Source organism: Callorhinus ursinus, unplaced genomic scaffold, assembly GCF_003265705.2.
Source record: "Callorhinus ursinus isolate GAN/ISIS: 27379988/994484 unplaced genomic scaffold, GSC_fseal_2.0 scaffold9, whole genome shotgun sequence".
NCBI lineage: Eukaryota > Metazoa > Chordata > Mammalia > Carnivora > Otariidae > Callorhinus > Callorhinus ursinus.
In genome coordinates, this window is record NW_027397071.1 from 6,967,646 (window position 1) to 6,988,636 (window position 20,991).

The 20,991-nt window shown below is 37.1% G+C and overlaps 2 protein-coding genes across 3 annotated transcripts in view; one reads left to right on the plus strand and one right to left on the minus strand.

Moving 5' to 3' along the window:
* The window catches only part of ST7L (suppression of tumorigenicity 7 like), a 125,404-nt gene that overhangs the window by 2,217 nt on the left and 102,196 nt on the right, over positions 1-20,991 (plus strand). The window lies entirely within an intron of this gene.
* Positions 2,191-20,991, minus strand: part of CAPZA1 (capping actin protein of muscle Z-line subunit alpha 1) — a 46,603-nt gene continuing 27,802 nt past the window's right edge. Inside the window, exons 4-10 of one of the 2 annotated variants that reach the window (XM_025872432.2) lie at positions 20,787-20,850; positions 15,454-15,660; positions 12,639-12,718; positions 11,969-12,047; positions 6,601-6,672; positions 4,131-4,193; positions 2,191-3,747 (exon numbers count right to left, since the gene is read on the minus strand). In XM_025872432.2, coding sequence (XP_025728217.1) covers positions 3,607-3,747; positions 4,131-4,193; positions 6,601-6,672; positions 11,969-12,047; positions 12,639-12,718; positions 15,454-15,660; positions 20,787-20,850 — 706 coding nt within the window. In that variant the 3' untranslated portion in view covers positions 2,191-3,606. The remainder of the gene's footprint in view (positions 3,748-4,130; positions 4,194-6,600; positions 6,673-11,968; positions 12,048-12,638; positions 12,719-15,453; positions 15,661-20,786; positions 20,851-20,991) is intronic. The other variant, XM_073896137.1, reaches the window with a different exon arrangement.

Sequence of the window (20,991 nt, forward strand, 5' to 3'; positions counted from 1 at the left end):
TGAATGCTGACATTGGTGAGAGGCTGTGGGAGGTACAGCTGATCCTCATTATTTGCAGATTGTCTTTGCAAGTTCACCTACTCCCTAAAGTTTATTCATCACCCCCAAATCGGTACTTGTGGTACCTTTGTAGTCATTCGTGGACATGTGCAGAGAGTGGCAAAACAAATTCGAGTTGCCCGGTGTATGTGTCCCTAGCTGAAATGAAACAAGGTAATGGTCTGCCTTCTTGTTTCAGCTCCTATTTTAAACAAACATCCTTTTCATGGTACACATTTTGCATGTTTGTCCTTTTTGTTGGTGATCTCCTTGCTTAAAATGGCCCCCATGCCTGTGTGGTGCTGCAGTGCTATCTGGGGTTCCTAAGCACAATGCCGGGATAGGCCTCACAGAGAAAATTCCTTAACCTTCGTTCAGGCATGAGTTCTATTGCTGTTGACTGGGAGTTCAATGTTAATGAATAAACAATGTATATTAAATAAGGTGATTTAAATAGAAACACATATAAAACAAGATCATGTATTGATCCGTTGACTAAAATGTTGTGGCCAGAAGTTCCCAGGAACCTAATCTTGTATTCCCCTACGAGCAGTGTTTAGTATTTGCCAACTCGGTGTTTGCTGACAACACTTCCTGTGAATAAGGAGAATCAACAGTATATTCTTATGTGTAATAGTGCTCTTTGATACATTGGATTTGAAGAGGTACGAGATTGGTTTCTGCCCTCAAAGAGCTAAGATCTACTGTCTTTTTATACATACTCTGTTCAAGGGAGAATTTTAGCTAGCTCAACTTGTCTTATGGGACCATCCGGTTTTGTTCTGTATTTACCAATCCTCCTTTCTTTGATTTCCCAAGCAGTAGGCACCTTGGTAGTTTTATGTAAGATTATAAAATTATAAATGGACATTCAGATACGTGTCAGTCTTTTGTGAGTTTGGAGAAAATGTGCCAAGGTTTGCCAAGCATCTCCCAAACCTAGATGAGTCCAGCATCAAAATTCTAGATTATAAAAGAGAACAGGCACTGGAAACTGGGCGACTAACAGCAGCACAACCACCCAGGCTCAAATGAAACAAATAGTTTTCAGCAGTGTAATTTCAAATCCAAATATAGGAGTGAGGCCTCACAGAAAACTGCTTTCCATCTGGCTGAGAAACCTTTGCCCTAGGACCCCACAGGCTGATTGCAGCAGTGCACTGATAAAATGAACACAATTCAAGCAAATATTCTGCTGAAGGTTAAGGAAGTCGGGTCTCTGCAGGACTTGGCAAGAAGTGCTGACTTCCTCCCAATTATACAAGTAACCAAGGGCTTCAGATGGCCAAGAGATTAAGAGTTTTTACAAAAGTCTATGGGCTAGGGAAATGGATGGGATAGGCTGGGGACAGGCTGATGGAGTTAAAGGCAAGAACATTCGAATCTGTTTGCGGTACAAGTACAGAGTGTAGTACAACAGACGTTCCCCCTAAAAGGTGGGAATTTGATCTCGCCTTAGATGGAATGTGAATCACTGCAACTCCTCGGGTTCTCTCTTAGGAACCAGGATAAAAACCTTTCTCTCATGTCTGTAGCGAAGTCCAATTTGCACGGAAGGGAAGCTGTATTTAGAGTTAAGTCAATGTGAAATATCACCCAAGGTCAGGGATTCTTTCATTTCTACTTCCTGCCTAGTGACCACAGCCATACTTGGGCCTTGCTTTCTCAATGACAGAGAAGATAACTAGAAATGGAAAACAAAAACAAAAACTTTGGGGTGCCTGGCTGGCTCAGTTGGTAGAGCAATGCAACTCTTGATCTTGGGGTTGTGAGTTTGAGCCCATGTTGGGAGTAGAGATTACTTAAAAATAAAATCTTAAAGAAAAAAACCAAAAAACCTGTGAACCATCCGTAGCCTCTGGGCGAAGAGCAGTATTATCCATAGAGACAATGCTCAAATAAAAAAAAAAAAAGAGCTGTTCTTTCCAAGTGTTTGGATAATCGCTGAATATGTAATAGGTAGGAACCAATTTCGGAAACCCTGAACATTCTCATCAAATAAGACCAAACACGGTTCTATCTTACCTTGAGAACAAAAACTGAAGAGATGGATTGAAAAGGAGAGACTCAGACAATTTAAGAACAAAACAGGTATATTTCTATTGGACTACCTGATACAGAGGATAGTGTGATATGAATGGATAGTATGAATGACACATAATACAAATATATTTTATTTGAAATAAACAAAAATGCTTACACAGCTCAACAGGTCACTTGGAAACAAACTTGCTTGACTGTATTACTGAGCAAAAACAAAGCTGAAGCACAAACACCCTTCTTTTTTGACATTTATTTGGAGATAGGTAGGAAGACACTACTTGGTTTTTTAAAAACTGACCTTCCCTTAAGGCCTGGTCATAGAAGTGTAAACAATGTAAATGAATCCACCAATACCAGTTGTCATATCATATCTATGTCACCTGTGTATTCTGAGATCACACATATACCTGCCAATATACCTGGGAAGGGTTGCTATATCACAGTTACATTTTCTTGGCAGGCAGAACTGAGGAAGAGTAATTTGGAACAAGTTTTACATTACATCCTATTTAGAACAAATCACTAGTATTCCCTTAAATAACAGGTTACAATAGAAAGATACTGCCTGGAACGTATCCTTTTCACTTTGGTTCATTTTTAGTTTTTGTTTGTGATTTACATAGTTGTTTGATTCATCGGCTTATAGTACAATCCTGCCACAAAGTATTAAAGCACAAGATACCTATTATTCCTTCAACATCTGCATTTTTCAAGTTTTATACTCTATTACATCCCTAGTATGTCAGCAGTTCTTGAATAATAAAAAATAATAAATGGGTAAAACCCTTCTAAAAATGCAGATGTCTGTAACTATAATGGTACTAGATGGGAAGGAGACAATGAGGGAAGAGAAAAAAAGCAAACACGTTCATGTGCAGGGAATGTGGTTCAAGTCTTTGGATTTAAAAACAACTTCCCTAGAGAAGCTGACTATAATGGAATTTCCAGAAAACTTCCTTTGCTCCCACAAAAGGACCTGAAAAGCCCAATCCAAACTTTTGAAAACTACAGTTATGAGATGCTATAAATGATGATCAAAGCAGTTGGAGGGAGAAGGATGAATGTGTCTTCCACTCAGCTAGTTTGTAGCGTAGCCTCTTTAGCTGTTGGTGGATCAGTAAAAACCACTGAAGTACCAGAAGTGCTTTGAAGGACAGGAGTAGAAAAGTACTGAGCGTATGACCTGTCTATATCAGTAACAGGGCTTCATGGCTAGGAAAATTTTCTAAACAGTAAAATGACTCCAGGATAGATCTCTCTCTCTCTCTCCATCATTAAATGTGGCAGAATTAAAAAAAAAAAAAATTTACAAGTAGATATAGTGAAAACAGAAAATTACAAGGCAGAGAACACAAAAGAATCAAGACGATGCTATAGGTTCAACAGTATTCCATGAGGCTAGAAAACCTGTTAGCTCTGAAAGCCCTAGCAAAATATCACTCTTGTTTATAAATCACTTATTTATCATATGACCGCATGTTGAATCCTTTCTTTCCACATACTGAAGAATCCTACATTCAGCCTTTAAGCATTCTGCATTTCTTTGCCAATCTTGTAGCTGAGTATCTTGTTCCAGTCGATTTTGGTGCGGGTAACCGGAAGCTGCCGGCGCAAGGCCTTGAATGTGGTGTCTGACATTGTTTGATAGTTTTCACTAATTGCTGTCTGCAATAGATAATTGAAGATAAGTTGCTTGAACGGAAATGGATGGTTGTGATTAGGAAAGTAACTCTGTAGTCAAAGGACATGCTTGAGTCTTCTAAGAAGGACAGACAGGATGTAATATTCCTAGTAAGCTCCTCTCCCATTTCTGAAGCGAGTTAAGAAGCCCACTTACATTATTTCTAAAACTAGGGCTATAATCCCTTCCAATGTTGAAACCTTGACTGTAAGCACAATGCCAGGTTGCAAGGTCTGTAGTCTCCATACTTACACTGAACAACACCGATATTTATGTTAAAAGAACAAAGAGAAGTCTAACAAAATGTGTTAGCAGCAAAATAATAAGGTACTAAAGATCTAGAAAAATTAGTTCCAAGTCTTCTTACCTGATATTCATTTTCTGCATGTTCTATGATTTTAATAAACTCCTTGGCAGTTTGGACTTCATTCTAATGGAGGAAGAGGGGAAATAGGATTTTTTTTTAAGTATAAGCAGTCAATAAAAGGATACTGAAAAGACCATCTTAAAGAAATCTTAAGATATGTAGAACAGTTTATAGTTTGTCAAGTGCTCCCATGCACGTTACCTTCTTTGATTCTCACAACCCTGTGAAGTAGATCTGTTATTAGCATCACCTCCATTTTGCAGATGAGAAAACAGAATCCTCGTAAGTGACTAGACCAAAATTATATGGCTCTTGAAAGATAAAGACAGGGTCTGAAAAAAGACCCCATGCTCTTTCCAATCTACCACAGTATGCCCAAATGTCTTGAAATATTTTTTTTTGAAGATTTTTATTTATTTATCAGAGAACGAGAGAGAGCGAGCATAAGCAGGGGGAGCGGCAGAGGCAGAGGGAGAAGCAGCCTTCCCGCAGAGCAGGGAGCCCGATGTGGGACTTGATCCCTGGACCCTGGGATCATGACCTGAGCCGAAAGCAGCTGCTTAACCGACTGAGCCACCCAGGCGCCCCAAATGTCTTGAAATTTTTATGCCTTGAAAATATCTCTAGTTTAAGATGATATAAACAATGCCCTCACCAATATTAGCCATATATGTTAAACTCATATACTCCTCTATTTGCTACTTACGATGTTCAACCAACCACATTTTGCTTTACATGATTCAGGTACAATATTAACATATCCTTTTCACTTTGGTTCATTTTTCATTCTCTCTTCATCATTAAGTAGAACAGAATTAAAAGGTTAAGATTTTTCTGCCTAGAGCAGCAGTCCCCAGATTCTTTCAGTCAAAACCATCTTTTGTTTTCACAACAACACTAAGACAAATCATTTGCTTTTCTACTTCCCCTCTCAAGTGTGCATAATGCAGGTCCCAGAAGCTACATGATGTGTGATGGCTTCATCACTCTGATGGCTAATGGAATGTGTGGGCACATATGAGAATCCAGTTGTCTTTTATTAAGTCAGACACTATGCAATTCGTAAAAATGTAAATCAATGCCATTCTTTGCACTATTTTTCTTTTTTTTGTTGGTTGGAAAATATAGTTGTTTTTCATGAAAATGTTACTTAGGTTAACAAGTAATGAATTTATTGTAATTTTTTTAAAAGATTTTATTTATTTGTCAGAGAGAGAGAGAGCACAAGCAGGGGGAGCAGCAATGGGAGAGGGAGAAGTAGGCTCCCTGATGAGAAAGGAGCCTGATGTGGGACTTGATCCCAGGACCCTGGGATCATGACCTGAGCCGAAGGCAGATGCTTAACTGACTGAGCCACCCAGGTGTCCCTGTTATTATATTTTTAAATTAATAAATATTTAACATTTCTCAGTTTTAATTTCTAATAAGGTATATATTGACAGATAAACATAAACAAAAGCTATTTTTTTGTTTTTAAAATTATTTATTTTTTAAAGATTTATTTATTTTAGAGAGAGAGAGAGAGAGTGCGTGCGGCTGTTGGGGGGGGAGGAGCAGAGGGAAAGAATCTCAAGCAGACTCTCTGCAGAGCACAGAACCCAATGTGGGGCTTGATCCCACAACCCCGAGATCGCGACCTGAGCCAAAATAAGGAGTTGGATGCTTAACCAACTGAGCCACCCAAGTATCCCTTTAATTTTTTAAAAAGTTTTATTTATTTTTTAAAGATTTTATTTATTTATTTATTTGGGAGAGAGAGAGCACAAGCAGAGGGAGCAGCAGAGGGAGAGGGATAAGCAAGCTCTGCAAGGAGCCCAATGCAGGGCTTGATCCCAGGACCAATTTTTTTTTTTAAGATTTTTTTTTTTTTTTTTAATGTAAGCTCTACACTCAACATGGGGCTCGAACTCACAACCCTGAGATCAAGTCATAGGCTCCACCGACCAAGCCATCCAGGTGCCCCAAACAAAAGCTATTTGAAGGTGCTCGATAACTTCTAGGATATAAAGAAGTATTGAGAATACAAAAAAAACTTATGTCCCTTCTTTCCAGGTATAGAACACATACTTTTTAATTGAGTATTCCTAAAAATGTTCAGCTTCTCTAGTGATACGAATGTAGCCCTATAGGATTTGCTGGCAAACTTTCCTTCTTCCTGGTATTTATTGACTAAAGATATTGCTATCCTTGAGCAAATCTCACAATTGAGAAAGAAAGAAATGTGGATTCTCTAAAGCCATTATCAATATTTGTCATTATATCATGTTATGTTACATAATGACTTCTTATATTTAGTCAAAGACTGTGAACTAATATAGTGGGTTGATTGCATACTTTTATAAGCTGCCAAAAACAAAGCACTGAAAACAAACTGAATTTCTAGTGGCAGAATCAGTACTCAGGATCAAAATCAACTTTTTAAAAAAAACTGAGGTACAAGTGAGACAGATATTAAGTATTCCACACTCACCGAAACAGTTACTGAATCCTGTACATCTTTATGACTAACCAACTGAACATTGCCATCTTCGTAATAGTGAACCTGTGTGAGACAATGGTTGAGCAAGTTTATGTGTAGTTCATATAGAAACCTATTGCTAAGGTATGAATCCATGCTTTAAGCCATGCCCAATCTTTTTTTTTTTAAAGCCATCTCCAATCTTTACCAACTCTGAACAAAATATTAATATGACCAACTGTAACTCACAATGGTGGTTAAAATTCATAGAACACTTTAAATTTTTAAGAATTCTCACTTTTCTTAGCAGGGGAAACTGATTATTAATTAAGTTCAACAAATATTTATTATGTGTTATTACATTCCAGGCACTGTGCTAGTATTGTGAATACAAAGACCTTAAATAAGATTCCACTCTTAAGAGTATTAAAATAATTAAAATAAAACCTAACATTAGTTTTTCTCTGTGAAAACCAAGGAATTTTAATGGATCCTAATCCCTTATACATCCCTCCACATATACAATCATTAATATTGGTAAGTAGATCTGACCAAGTGCAGGAAAAACTTAATTGACAGTTAAAGACAAATTGAGAAAAAATATGCTACTGGCAAATCAGACTACAAAAAAGCAAGACAAAAGCAGTTCTGAGGATGTATGGTAAAGTGGGGTGCTACAATTATGAGACCAATTAGCAAGAAGGAGGCATACACAAGAGACAGACTAACCAATGACATATCAGGAAGTTTTGGCAACTTACAAGATAGGTTCAATCATCTTAACATGGCTACAAACTGGCCACATAAAATAGGATGAGAGTATCCTTTTGTTATGTGCATTTGAACAGGGTCTTGCAAATAGGAGTTGTCACCTAAGTGGACAAGTAGAGAAGGACATCTAGCAAGGGGATAAAAAAAGTACGAGAGAATGGTTTAGTTTAGGGAAGAATAAAGAACTCACTGTAGATGAGTATGTGTGGGAGGGTAGTGTGGCAGGAGACAGTGCTCTGATGTGAGGTGGAGACAGACTCTGAAAAGCAAACTGCCTTATAAACCATGTTAAGAGTCCAGACTTTATCCTATTAAAGGTGATGGGACTCAGGGAAAGGGAATGTTTTAGAAAGATTACGCTTGTGTTATGAAGAAAATCACGTGGAGGGAGTGAAACTGGGGCATAATGCTAGAATAGTAGTCTAGGTACTGCCCGTTTCCTTCATCTAGTCCAGGCCACCAGGAGACATTTGGACAAAAAGGAATGTTTGTAGAGATAAAGCAGAAAAAAAGAACTGTACCTGCACTACTACAGCTACTGAGTCCTTACTCTACATTAAACACTATGCCAAACATTTTAGTTATTACGTATATGATCTCATTCAATCTTTACAAAAACTCTGAAACAGGGACCATTGTTATTCCTATTTTTATTTTTTTAAAAGATTTTATTTATTTGACAGAGCACAAGCGGGAGATGGGGGGGTTGGCAGGCAGAGGGAAAGGGAGAAGCAGGCTCCCTGCTGAGCAAGGAGCCTGACACTGGGCTCGATCCCAGGACCGTGAGATCATGACCTGGGCTGAAGGCAGACGCTTAACTGACTGAGCCACCCTGGCGCCCGTTATTCCCATTTTACAGATAAGGAAACTGAGGCTTGAGGCAGTTTAATAACTTATCCATGTTCACATATAGAGTAGGAAGAGGAACTAGAATATGAATTAGGTCAAATTCCAGAACTAAAACCATGTCCAACATGCATAATACCTCCCACTGTTAAGTTCTGTCACAAAATTAGAAATTCCCTGATCCAGGTAGAAGTAACATGTCTCATTAGGGACACTCTTCTAAGATATCATTAGAAGGGGATTAAAACAGTCAAGCCTTCATCTAGGCAGAAACCACGATCCTATTAGCAACAAAAGGACTTCCCTGGGCAATATGAATCCATACAGAGCCTTATTTAAGGGGACAAAAACCGGTGACTCTGTCCAGATGCGCAACACAAACTAGACTTTCCATACCTTCTCCAAACACTTACATTTCATCTTTTGGCTTTCTAAAGGAGTTTAAAGAGAAAAAGACAACTTAAGAATACACTGGAAAAGCAGGGAGTTGATAAATGCCTGTAATACCTACATGCAAGAATCAGAACAGAAAAGATCTGGGCAAAAAAGACTGGGCTAAGTAATGATGACATATAAAGGTTAAAATTCCAACAGACAAGTGAGATAGGGAAGCCGAATGAACTCCATTCTAGAAAGGCCCTTTTTCTGCTGTTTCTCTGCTAAGTCCTATTTACTCATGTTCTCATACTTTGCATCTGAGTAAACCAAAGAAGCTATGTTCCCACTCCAAGGGGACACAAGAAAGTTAATCATTTTCTAGGTTTCATCCCAGGCCCCCAAATACCTGATAACATCTAAGAACCGGATCCCAAGCACATTCTGGGACATTAGCTTCGAACAAACCTTGGTTGACACTGGCATTAACACACCCTACCTTTGGTGATTTATGGAATACACCTATTGTTCACCTGGCACTCACCTTTAACTGGAAACTACCCTGAATTCCTGAAGGAACATGTACCCTGGATCCCTTTCCAGTATAAATCCCTAACCCCAAGTGATGGGGAGACTCACTTTTCCTTTTCTGAGTCTCCCAGACACTCCATCTGCTAACTTACACTATTCAATAAACTCTGCTCTCACTTCCTCCTGGCTTGAGTTTCATTTCTATCCTATGCAAAACCAAGGACCCCCCTGGTTGGTCCTATGGGGCCCCCTCTGAGTCTTCAGATCTGGCTTGCCTATGTTACAAGGACAAGGATGTTCAAAATACAGGTGGGTCACACCCAGACACTAGTTTTGTTTGATCATTTTTTAACTAGAAACTGAAAGTCCAGAGGCTGAAAAGAACACTAGGAAGAGGAGTGAGTACCAACAGGATGAGGGATATTTAAAAAAATGGAGCTCTGTCCAGAGAAGAAACAAGGACTTACATATTTGAGACAGGTGTCTCAGAACCCATCTGAAAGAAGGAATTATGCAAGGCACATCTTTTTTTATCCAAAAATAAGGACTATGCAACTGGTTTGCATGGGTCGTAAGAACTAGAACACGGACAGGAATATAGAATAAGGCCACTAAGGCTTGCTGTTTATAAACTCAGTTGAAAATTCTAAAAATATTGACTTCATTATCTAATACACCAATGACAAATTAAGCTTAAACTCTGAGGATTGCTTTTTTTTTAATTTTTAAAAATTTTTAAAGATTTTATTTTTAAGTAATCTCTATACCCAGCACGGTGCTTGAACTTACAACTCCAAGATCAAGAACCAGCTGGGTGCTGCAAACTCTGTTGTAAAACAAAACTTTTTCTTTTTTGGGCAGGGAAGGGAACAAACCATTTTACTGAGGTGCCTAGGGGGAGGAGTCCAAGGGCTGGGAGGACAATGACATCAGATATCCTCAATGAGATCCTTGGCCAGAATCTCCCCAGCTTCAAAGTTGCCAAAAGCAATAAAACCTTTCTAGGTCTCATCTGCTAATAAAAATTTCAACATGACTATCATCAACATAAATCCTCAGAAAGTGTTGACTTCCCAGAACTACCCTTTTGCCTATAGAATAACCAAAGGGCTAAATATCTTAGTGACTTTTCCAAGTAATTCTCACTCTGATTTTTAAGATACCTATATGAAGCAAGCTTTTCCCCAAGGTGTGATGAGCCAATCTGGTTAGAAGGTGTAAATAAGGTCTAGGTACTGACCCCTATTTGAAGTCTTATCAGAAACTATCACCCTTTATGACATATACACTTAATTTATTGGTTTGCATTGGCAAAGTTGAAACACAAGCAACTACTTCCTTCCAGAAGAAAATAAAGTTACATAAATTTATAGTAAGCTACTCGGTTAATGCTAATGTCACAGTTACGGGAGATCTAAAGCATTAGGCTACTCATATATACAGTAAACAGAAGTAGAATAATATATATGTTGTCTTAGGTTGGGCTCCCCCAGAAGCATACCCCTAGACAAAGATTTGAGAGGAAGTAGTTTATTTGGGAGGTAATCTCAGGAAGGACTAGTAAGGACTGCGGTCTTGAGACACAGAAGGGAAGAAAGTGTTATAGGTGTGGGCCCTGGACTCTGGAAGACTAAGCAGAACATGCTTCAGAGTTGTCCGACCTAATGGGTGAGGAAGCTGGCATATTTATCTACCAACTCTTGTATGGCACTACAGATTGCTCCAGAGCTGTGAATTTAACATTTCTAGCTTGCCTCATCTGAGTCGGGCATGTTTCTGTGGCTAGGAAAAGTTCCCAGGAAGAAAGCTGCTGTTACTTGTAGCAGGGAGCTATCCTGAAAAGAGTGGGTACAGATGATATCTACCACATATGCTCTGATTAAATTATACCGTTTAAAAAGGCAGCTCTTGCTAATTGTTATAAAAGCAAGTCTTAACGCAATATAATAGAGGTACGATTAAATACTGATTTTCTCAGTTATCATTAACTTTTAATCTGACCTGAGAGTTAGTTGGGCTTAAGAATTAAATCACCCTCAATTTGAAAGTCAAATCTCTGCTAGGATATCAGAAGACTCTGACCCAGACAGGCATCCAATGAATTAACAAGCTCCTTATTCACCTGCCTATCTGTTCTGAAACAAGCATTAGAAATCTGCTCAGTTTGGTTACTTATATTCCATACTTGATGACACCTGGCAATTCTCTCTAGTTCCTCTGTTATTTACTTGATTTTAAAATCTTCTGTTATTACTGTAAAAAACAAAACAATAATCCCATTCATGTAGCTCTTTTCAGAGCAAAGAGTTAAGTTTTATGTCTATGTACACACTTAAATGAGGTAATATACAAGGGACCCTAAGTAAGTTATAGCAGCTGCTACTTAGTCACTTAATAATTGTTTTCCTCTTTCTTAGAACTGCTATTTTTAAAAATTATTATTATTATTATTATTTAAGTAGGCTCCATGCCCAGTGTGGAGCCCAATGCAAGGCTTGAACGAACTCACAACCCTGAGATCAAGACCTGAGCTGAGATCAGGAGCAGATGCTTAACTGACTGAACCACCCAGGTGCCCCCAGAACTGCTATTTGATAATTCCTGGAAAAACCTTAGGTTATATTTGGAAGAGAAAAATAATAAGCAAGCAGTACATACCACATGACTATCCTTTATCAATCCAGAATAGCTCTTTTTAACTACCTCCCCACAAAGGAGGCTCCTATTTCTATTTACTACCGTCCATCTTCCTTTGCATCTATCTACATATAGTTGTTCCTTACTTCAAATACCAACTTCCATGTTTGTTTTCAAGATGTGACATTTTAACATGGCCTATTAACATGTGGGGTCTCACCTGAATCTTAAGTACTCCAACCACCTGGGCTGTAGGTGGTGTGATGGTGAACTTCCACTCTGATCTCCAACGACCATTCCTATTAAAACACATACAAGACTGCATAGTTAGCTATTAGCCCAAGAAAGAGGTGATTTGCCACTAAGGCAGAGAATTTGGGAAAGGGGGAGAAAAGTCATTTCCAGTTTGACATATCGAAGGCTCTGTCTACTCAAATATAAGTCTATATCCAAGTGCCTAAACATAAGCCTTTTCTAAGTTATTTTGACTTTCATTCTTCAGTCTTGGAATAGAAAACCATGCCTATACTGTTCATGGGAGGTTCTTCCACACACAGATGGATGGGCTGCTGAGTTTTGCAATGAACTCACGTATTATTAACCAAACCCAAGTAAAACTCAGATTTTCAACTAGGCACTTTATTAATCAATCACTTATTCTCACTCGATATTAAGAGCACTTTTTAAAAAGATAGATTATAAAATCTCAGAATTGAAAGGAATCTAAATGTTCATATCTAAATCCCTCGTTTTACAGATGGGGAACTGAAGTCTCTCAGTCAAATAAGTTATCCCAAACTAGTTAGATTAAAAACCAAGTTTCAACTGCCAGTTTGGTTTCTTTCCAATATAAGTTAGATACAAATAGAAGAGAACATCTGCTTTCTTACCAGAAGTTTTTAGGCTGAAACTGGTGGCTTTCAATACATGCAATAATGGTCTGTTGCCCATCTATAGTTTTAGCATAAACCTATTGTTAAAAAAAAAAAAAGTTAGACTCTGAAAACATTTAATCTAAGTGACAAACACTGTACAAAAGCAGCATACTAAGTTCTTGGGGGAGACAAAGAATCAGGCAGGATGAGCTTATAACTCACAAGACTTCATGGGATGTGAACACAGAGCAGAACATGTTTAGTTCCACAAGAGACCCAGGTACAATGAACGCAGAAGGAAATACCACTCCTGACTAGGGGTACAAGGGAGATGCCAGTTAGGCTGGGCCTTACAAGACAGGTGAGATACTCATAAGCAGAGACTGAGAGGGAAGATGAGTAAACTGTTCAGACAGGAAACTGGGGGATTGTTCAGTGAAATGGTGATAATCCAGGATAATAGATTTAAGTCCCGTAGTTCTACATGTAAGGTAAAAAGTCTGGACATTATTCTACAGGCAACGGACAGAACCAAAACAACATAACCGGAACAATGGAGGAAAAGCTGAAGTTGGTTAGGAGGCCAGAGCATTAAATCTAGGCAATATGTCAGGGTAGTATCAGTGGGTATCAGGATGCAGAAGCATAACCAAGTCTAGCAAAATAGTGCAAGTGAAGGGCAAAAAAGGGGAAAGAGCCAAAGTATTTGCATGCTGAGATGACCAGAAAGATGGTAGTGTCATTAACAAACTGGGAAATTCAGCTAGTAGTTAGAAACCCCAACTGTTCCTTAATGTGGAAGAGGAAAACAGAAATGCAATACAAAGGAAAAAAAAAAAAAAAAAAAAAAAAACAAATGGTGCTTTACAGTCCACAAAATGTTTTCACGTCTACTTTCCCTATACTGAATAACTATGAGCTTTCAAGAGAGAGAAATACAGCAATGGGGAATGCCTACATTTACAAAGTTTGGGGAGAAGAAAAGAAGTACAAACAGACTTAGAATGAGTAAAGGGTGCTGACAGAGCAGTGTAAGCAAAAGAGAATTTCTGGAAGTAGCTGGTTGGTCTCAGTGTGAAATAGCATACGGAAGTCAAGGATGAAGGAAAGGATACTGAGTCAGGCAATTCAGGAACCATCAATAACCTCAGAGAGAAATTTCTATAGAGACTGAAGCCAAAATTCACAGGGTTAAGAAGTAGATAGGTAATGAAGCAGTGGCACTAGTAGGAGCAGAATGCTCCCAGGTGTGGTTATGTAGCAGAGAGAGATAAGGGAAGGAAAGAAGTGGAGGAGAGTGAGGAGGAGCAAGAGAGAAAAAGAGAAGAGAAGTAACTTACAGAAATTATTATGACTGAAGAAAAGTTTGTTCTCCTTAAGGACAGGAGAAATAAAAATATTTATTTCTAGGTAAAGAGAAATGTATCAGATAGGATAATATAAAATCAAGAATAAGGATCCGTCTTCCTAAGATTAAGTACAGTGGAAGAGGGAAGATTGCTGAGTGTAGAAAGAAGAGAAAAAGATTTCATGTCAGTCTTACTAAAATGTGGGGGATCAGAAAGATGCCTAAGGACATTGAGCATGGTTTGGAACACGCGATATAGAAAATATCATAGGGAATATTGAGGTGACATTAAGAATTATGAAGCAGGACAGCTCTGAGGATATAAAGCACTTGGATACAGTAGACACTGTTAGAACAATTCCATGGCTTTCTATAGCTCATCCGTTAGCTAAGACAAGTGAGAAAAGACAAAGTAGGGTTACTTGGTGTAGAAGCTCTCCAAAATAAGAACAGGTAGTGCCAAATTTTAAATAGGTAACAAATGTTAAGTAGAAAAAAGTCAATTTCTAAAAGAGTGTGTGTCATGTCTTCCTTCGCAATACTGGGTTGCAAAATGGAACTGTACTTATCCACCATAATGGGTTTTCTCCATTATTTAAAAAACAAAAAACAAACAAAAAACATGTAATAATAACAATATCCAACATTTAGGCAGAGCTTTCTTTGTGTCATTTTCCAAGCATTTTATATGCATTATTAGCTCATTCAATCTTCACAACAATCCTATGAGGTAAGAACTATTATTTCCATTTTGTAAGTGAAAACAGGTACTGAGATGTTAACTCCTTTGCCCAAGGTCACATAGCTAATTAAGTGGCAAGACAAGGATTCAAACAAGTTAGTATGGCTTCAAGTAAGGGCTCTTAACTAATATTCTATTACTGCCATTTAACTCATCATCATTACATACTGAAAATATTCTAATAGACATTTTTAAATCATATCTGCAATTTTACAAAGGAAAAATCATGATAGAGTCAAATGTAGCATTTTTTAATATCAAGAGGTAGTAAAAAAAAAAAGTCAAATTACCCGATTAAAAAAAAATAGTTCAAATAGTTTTGACAATCCACTGAAAGCATGTAAACTATATAAGAAGTACCTTTCTATAAAAATGCCTATACCAAAAAGTTATAAATGTGGCAATAGCTGTCTTGACAATCTTAATTTACTTTTTCCCCATGTCTAAAGATGTTTAAAAACTTTTTTTGATGGATAATAAGGCAATTTCTGATGAATAAATAAGACAAAGGTGAAATAGGATACAATGAAATTTAATATTTTTATGCACTGGGATTTTTAAAAAGAATTTTCCATATAAAATTTTCCATTCATACAAACTCTTTCAAAAATGAGTTAGGGAATAAAATACAGAGGAGACTCTTAAGAAGAAGTGATGTTTGCCTGGCCAAATCCCCCAAAGGATAAGGTAAATGTAAGAAATAAAACATTCTTTAATAATGAAGCAGGCAGATACTTAACAGTACAGAAGCCATTGGAATAATGATCTTTCACATAGGCCCTTAGAGCACTGTCACAGGATTCTCTCCAAGACTTCAGACCTCCATCTACGTCCTCTGGCTGGGGGTCACTTGCTTCTTTCCGTAAGTGATCAAACTTAAAGGAAATTTTGTTTCTTGGATCTAAAAATCTGCTATTCCCCAGGTCACCATGTTCTGTAATTAAGACCTTCCAAAGAATAATTACAAATATGAGTAACTGTAAAAAGACAGTTCTTGTCAAATTTTACAAAACAAATTAAATTCTGAAGACAGTTAACTTTTCATTTATACTTGGGTTTCTCTTCCCATATTGATTTTTTAACAAAGTCACATATTTTTTTTAATTTAATTTTATTTTTTAAGTAAACTCTACCCCCAACGTGGGGCTTGAACACATGACCCCAAGATCAAGAGTAGCATGCTCTATTGACTGAGCCAGCCAGGTGCTCCTCAAGTCATATTTTTATTCTTTTTTCTTAAAGATTTATTTATTTGAGAAAGAGAGAGAGAGAGGTTGGGGGGAGAGGGAGACACTCAAGCAGACTCTGCACGGAGCCTAACTAGGGGCTTATCTCACAACCCTGAGATCACGACCTGAGCTGAAATCGAGTTGGACGTTCAACCAACTGCACCACCCAGGCGCTCCTCACATTTTTATTCCTATAAAAATATTACGTTTATGGTTAAGTCACCTCTAAACCACATTTCCCCATCCTACCCTTCATTTCTTGGTTTCTGTCTAATGTATTGCCAATGTATATACCTTATACGTAGCTGTAACAATAACTTATCTGTACACTTTTATATTTTTTTACATATTTCATAAAACTTTCCCAGTCATTATACTTAGCATTTAAAATAGGTAATACAGGGGCGCCTGGGCGGCTCAGTCGTTAAGCGTCTGCCTTCGGCTCAGGTCATGATCCCAGGGTCCTGGGATCGAGCCCCACATCGGGCTCCCTGCTCAGTGGGAAGCCTGCTTCTCCCTCTCCCACTCTGCCTGCTTGTGTTCCCTTTCTCACTGTGTCTCTCTCTGTCAAATAAATAAATAAAATCTTAAAAAAAAAAATAGGTAATACATTCACATGGTTCAATAATGAAAAAATATAAAGTGAGATCTTTTTCTCACCTTTAACTCCTATTTACCAAATTCCTAATAAATTTCCTCTTCTCCACAAGGCAATTGATTTTATTAATTTAAAGCAAGGGTCAGCATGGCAGGTGCCACTTGTTTTTGTAAAGTTTTACTGAACACAGCCCTGCTTGTCTGTTTTTGTATTGTCTATGGCTGCTTTCCTGCAACAGCAGGGTTGAGTAGTCACAACTGACCCTGTCCAGCAAAGCTGAAAATATTTACTCTCTGGCTCTTTAAAAAAAATTTGCAATCCCTGATATATTCTTTCAGAGTTTCTTTTTTACAAATATAAGCAAGTATGGATACGTATTCTAACTCCCCACCCCTTTCTTTAACTCAAAAACTAGCATACTATACTATACTATACCTACTGTTGTGGTTTTTTTTTTTAAACTTAATATATCTAGAAGAACTTTCCCGATAAGTACTTGGAGAACTTCTTTGTTTTTGTTACAGTTGTATACTACACCATTGTATGCATATACAAAAATTTATTCAACCAGTCCTCTATTAATGGATAGTTGGGTTGTTTCCAATCTTTTGCTATTATGAACAATACTGCAACAAATGTCCTCGTATGTTCATTATGTACAAATTATGTATGTGTGCCAAGCACTCATGTGAGATAAATTCTCTGAAGGGGGACAACTACGTCAAAGGGAAAAATGTATTCATAATATGGACATACATAATATAGGGTGTCATTCCAAGTTACAAGCACATCATTAATAGAAATTTTAATTGGCATTTCTTATCATTTTTTTCAAGTCATTTTCTAGTTGAACTCTTTATTAATTAGGCAGATAAAACTTTGCATGTGTCGAGTTTCACTTATTTTTTCCTAATTTCCCATTTGTCTTTTGACACATTTACCATTTTTAATAATTACATATAATTTCACAATAGTGACATATCATAATATACTTAATCATTTCTGAATTGAAGGAGGTTTAAGCTACTTACAGTTTCCATTATCGAGAGCCACTATAAATTCTACCATAAATAAAATCTCCTGCTTAAAATAAATTCTTTGGAAAGAATTCCTAGTTTTAAGATTCCTGTCCTTATTACCAGACTAACCTTTAAGAAACTTGCTTATAATGATGGTAGGAACCATGAATGTAACTATTTCCTTAGTCTTACCCTCATAAAGCTTTCAAAAATCATCATAATTCTGTAACTTTCATAACTAAAAGGTAAATGTATTCACATTAAATTTTAATCTGCATTTCCTTAATTACTACTTCTGGGCAATCTAACACTTTTCTTTCTTTCCTTTTTCTTTCTTTCTTTTTTTTTTTTTTTTTGATCTAACACTTTTCTAAGTATGCTTTGTTATTTCCAACTTGGGTACAAGTGGTTCATGTCTGTTGCTTGTTTATTCACTGAACTCTTGGTATCATCCTTAGGTATCTGAATAACCTCTTTATCTATTATGCTTGAGAAACATATTTACTCCTTTTTAAATCTTACTTTTAAGCCTTTTTATTATGCAACGATCACTTTCTTTTATAACCTTCTTTCTTTTAAGTTTTTATTTATTTCAGTGTTCTCTACATCCAATGTTGGGCTGAAAATCACAATCCTGAGCTCAAGAGTTGCGTGCTCCACCGACTGAGCCAGCCAGGCACCTGCCTCCTTTTATGAACTTTTCTAATGTTTCATCATTACTTAAGTTATGATTCCCTTTCCATTTCCTACTAAATTTTTATGTTTTAAAAAAATACTTTACATTTAAACTCCACCTGGAATTAATCAAAATGTACAGCTGGCACTGGAAATCAAAGATTAATCTCATAAATTTTACCAATTGTTTCCTTTTCCCTTCTGTTTTATGATACTTAGGGGCTTTCTGATTGTTGCCTTGTGTCTTTCATTAGTCTTCTTTCATTTGTTTTTCCAACTAAAAAAATGACACTTTCCAGCTAGGAATGACAGAATTAAAGGAGTTCTGTCAGTAACTTACCAGTGGAAGTTGCTTCTGGAAAGGCCAATAGCACCTTTTCCAACTTCCTCTTTTTTCCTTCCTGGATCTTGGATTCAATGCCCTGAAATGGGGCAGCTCTCTTAAAGAGCATGATAATGAGGGGTGCCTGGGTGGCTCAGTCGGTTGGGTGTCTGCCTTCAGCTCAGGTCATGATCCCAGGGACCTGGGACGGAGCCCCGTGTCGGGCTCCCTGCTCAGCAAGGAGCCTGCTCCTCCCTCTCCCCCCTGCTTGTGAGTTCTCTCTCAAATCAATCAATCAATCAAGCTTAAAAAAAAAAGCATGATAATGAAAACGACACCTATGGAAGGCAGAATACAGAGCTGGAAGCAACTAGGATATCTGATGACATGGTGGAGCTACTGTAACAGCTCTAACATTATCTCTGGACTTCTTATATGACAAAAATCTCTACTTAGTTAACCTACTATAGTCAATTTTTATTATATGCAGGAGTGGCATCTATTTTATTTTTGTCTTATTTTTTCCTTTGTGAGTATGTGTACTTTATGGCACCTACTTTATTTTTTTTTAAGATTTTATTTTTCAGTAATCTCTATACCCAACATGGTGCTCGAACTTAGAACCCTGAAATCAAGCACTGCATGCTCTACTCACTAAGCCACCCAGGCGCGCCCCTATGGCATCTTTAATAATTTATACATCTTTCCTTGTTTTAGTGTCCAGTAATGGGTTTTTGTTGTTGCTGTTGTTATGGCTAAGAATGCAATATCCTTTTGACTATATTTTAAGCTGGCTACTACTGATACATGGGAATGCTCTTATAACATGTATCTGGACACATCTTATTATTTCAATAATTCCTATTTGCAAGCAATTTTTATTTTTTCAGTATTTATCTTTTATATTTGTAATCTATTTTCATTAAGAAAATTAAGATAAGCAAAAATATAAACCAAAACAAAAAAAATATAAACCAAAACAAACAATAAGCAAAACAAAGTCTAGTAATCCTGTAATTCCAACACACAGAGTTAACATTTGGTATATATTTTCCCACATTTCCTTTTCTATGTACATGTATATATCTTATAGTTTTGATTCTTAAGATGCATATGTCCTCCCATGATTTAACATTTCATAAAATGGGATTCATCTTATACTTGATGACATCTTAGGACTGTGTCATAGTTTAATTGGCAGTGTTTTTTCTTAGTGATACATAAAATAATGGTGCACTTTTCACAAAATTTAATATACAATGATTCTGGAGTGCTTGGGTGGCTCAGTTGATTAAGTGTCTGCCTTCGGCTCATGTCATGATCCCAGGGTCCTGGGATCGAGCTCCGCATTGGGCTCCCTGCTCAGTGTAGAGCCTGCTTCTCCCTCTCCTTCTGCCCGTCCTCCACACTCACGCTTTCTCTCTCTCTCAAATAAATAAATAAAATCTTAAAAAAAAAGATGCATTGATATATTAAGTTCACTTTAATATCTATTTAAAAAATAAACTTGCACAATTCTACATATGCTCCCTTATGTTCTACCTTAATATATCACAAACATCTTCCCAGGTCAGCATTCCCAGATCAGTATTTATACTGGTTTTCAATGACTACATGGTATTTTGGTCTACAGATAATTAATTTAATGTTGGGCATTTAGATTGTTCCCAACTTTTCACTATTATAAACCTTGCTTCAAATAATCTTTTTAATACATTTACATACTTATTTTCCTAGGAGAAATTCTGCAGATTTGTGGGTTCAAAGAAGATTGAGACTTTTAAAAGCATTTGGTATTTAGTGACATATTGCCTTTGAAGTGTACATTAATGAATTTGCAAAGTCCTGTCATACAATGTTAATAACTATGATAATAATGGAAATATTTGCTTTGTTCCTCTATTTAAATAGGGATGCCTATTTTCCTATACAATGTCAAATTTGATGTATCATGTTACTCTCACCAAGGAGAATTACATATGGCTCTAAAATCTGTATAAAACTCAACTCTTATTTTCACTATTCTTATTAGGGGCAGCTCTCTTTTCCAGTCAAAGAAACTCCAAGTATTATAAGAGAGAGGAAGAATTTCCTAATATGTAGAACATTTGCAAAAACTATGAAAACTAAGACATGAATTTATTCAGCATCTTATCTTCAGACATCTGCTTTGGTTTCTAAGATTTCTACTACCACCCAGGCACAGCCTTCCAAAATGAACAGCCATTACCTGATCTTCATATCCTTCTATCTTCACAGGTGTGAACTGATCCATGTTATACTGGGCAAATGCACTGTTTTTTAAAAAGTAAAAAAAGGAGGGGGGAAGAATTATATATAAATACAAAGGTAATTCACATAATAGTGAAAGAGAATGTGAAAACACTCTCTGGTGCTCTTTCCCTTTCTCTTTAGGCAACTGGTGTTTTCCTAAC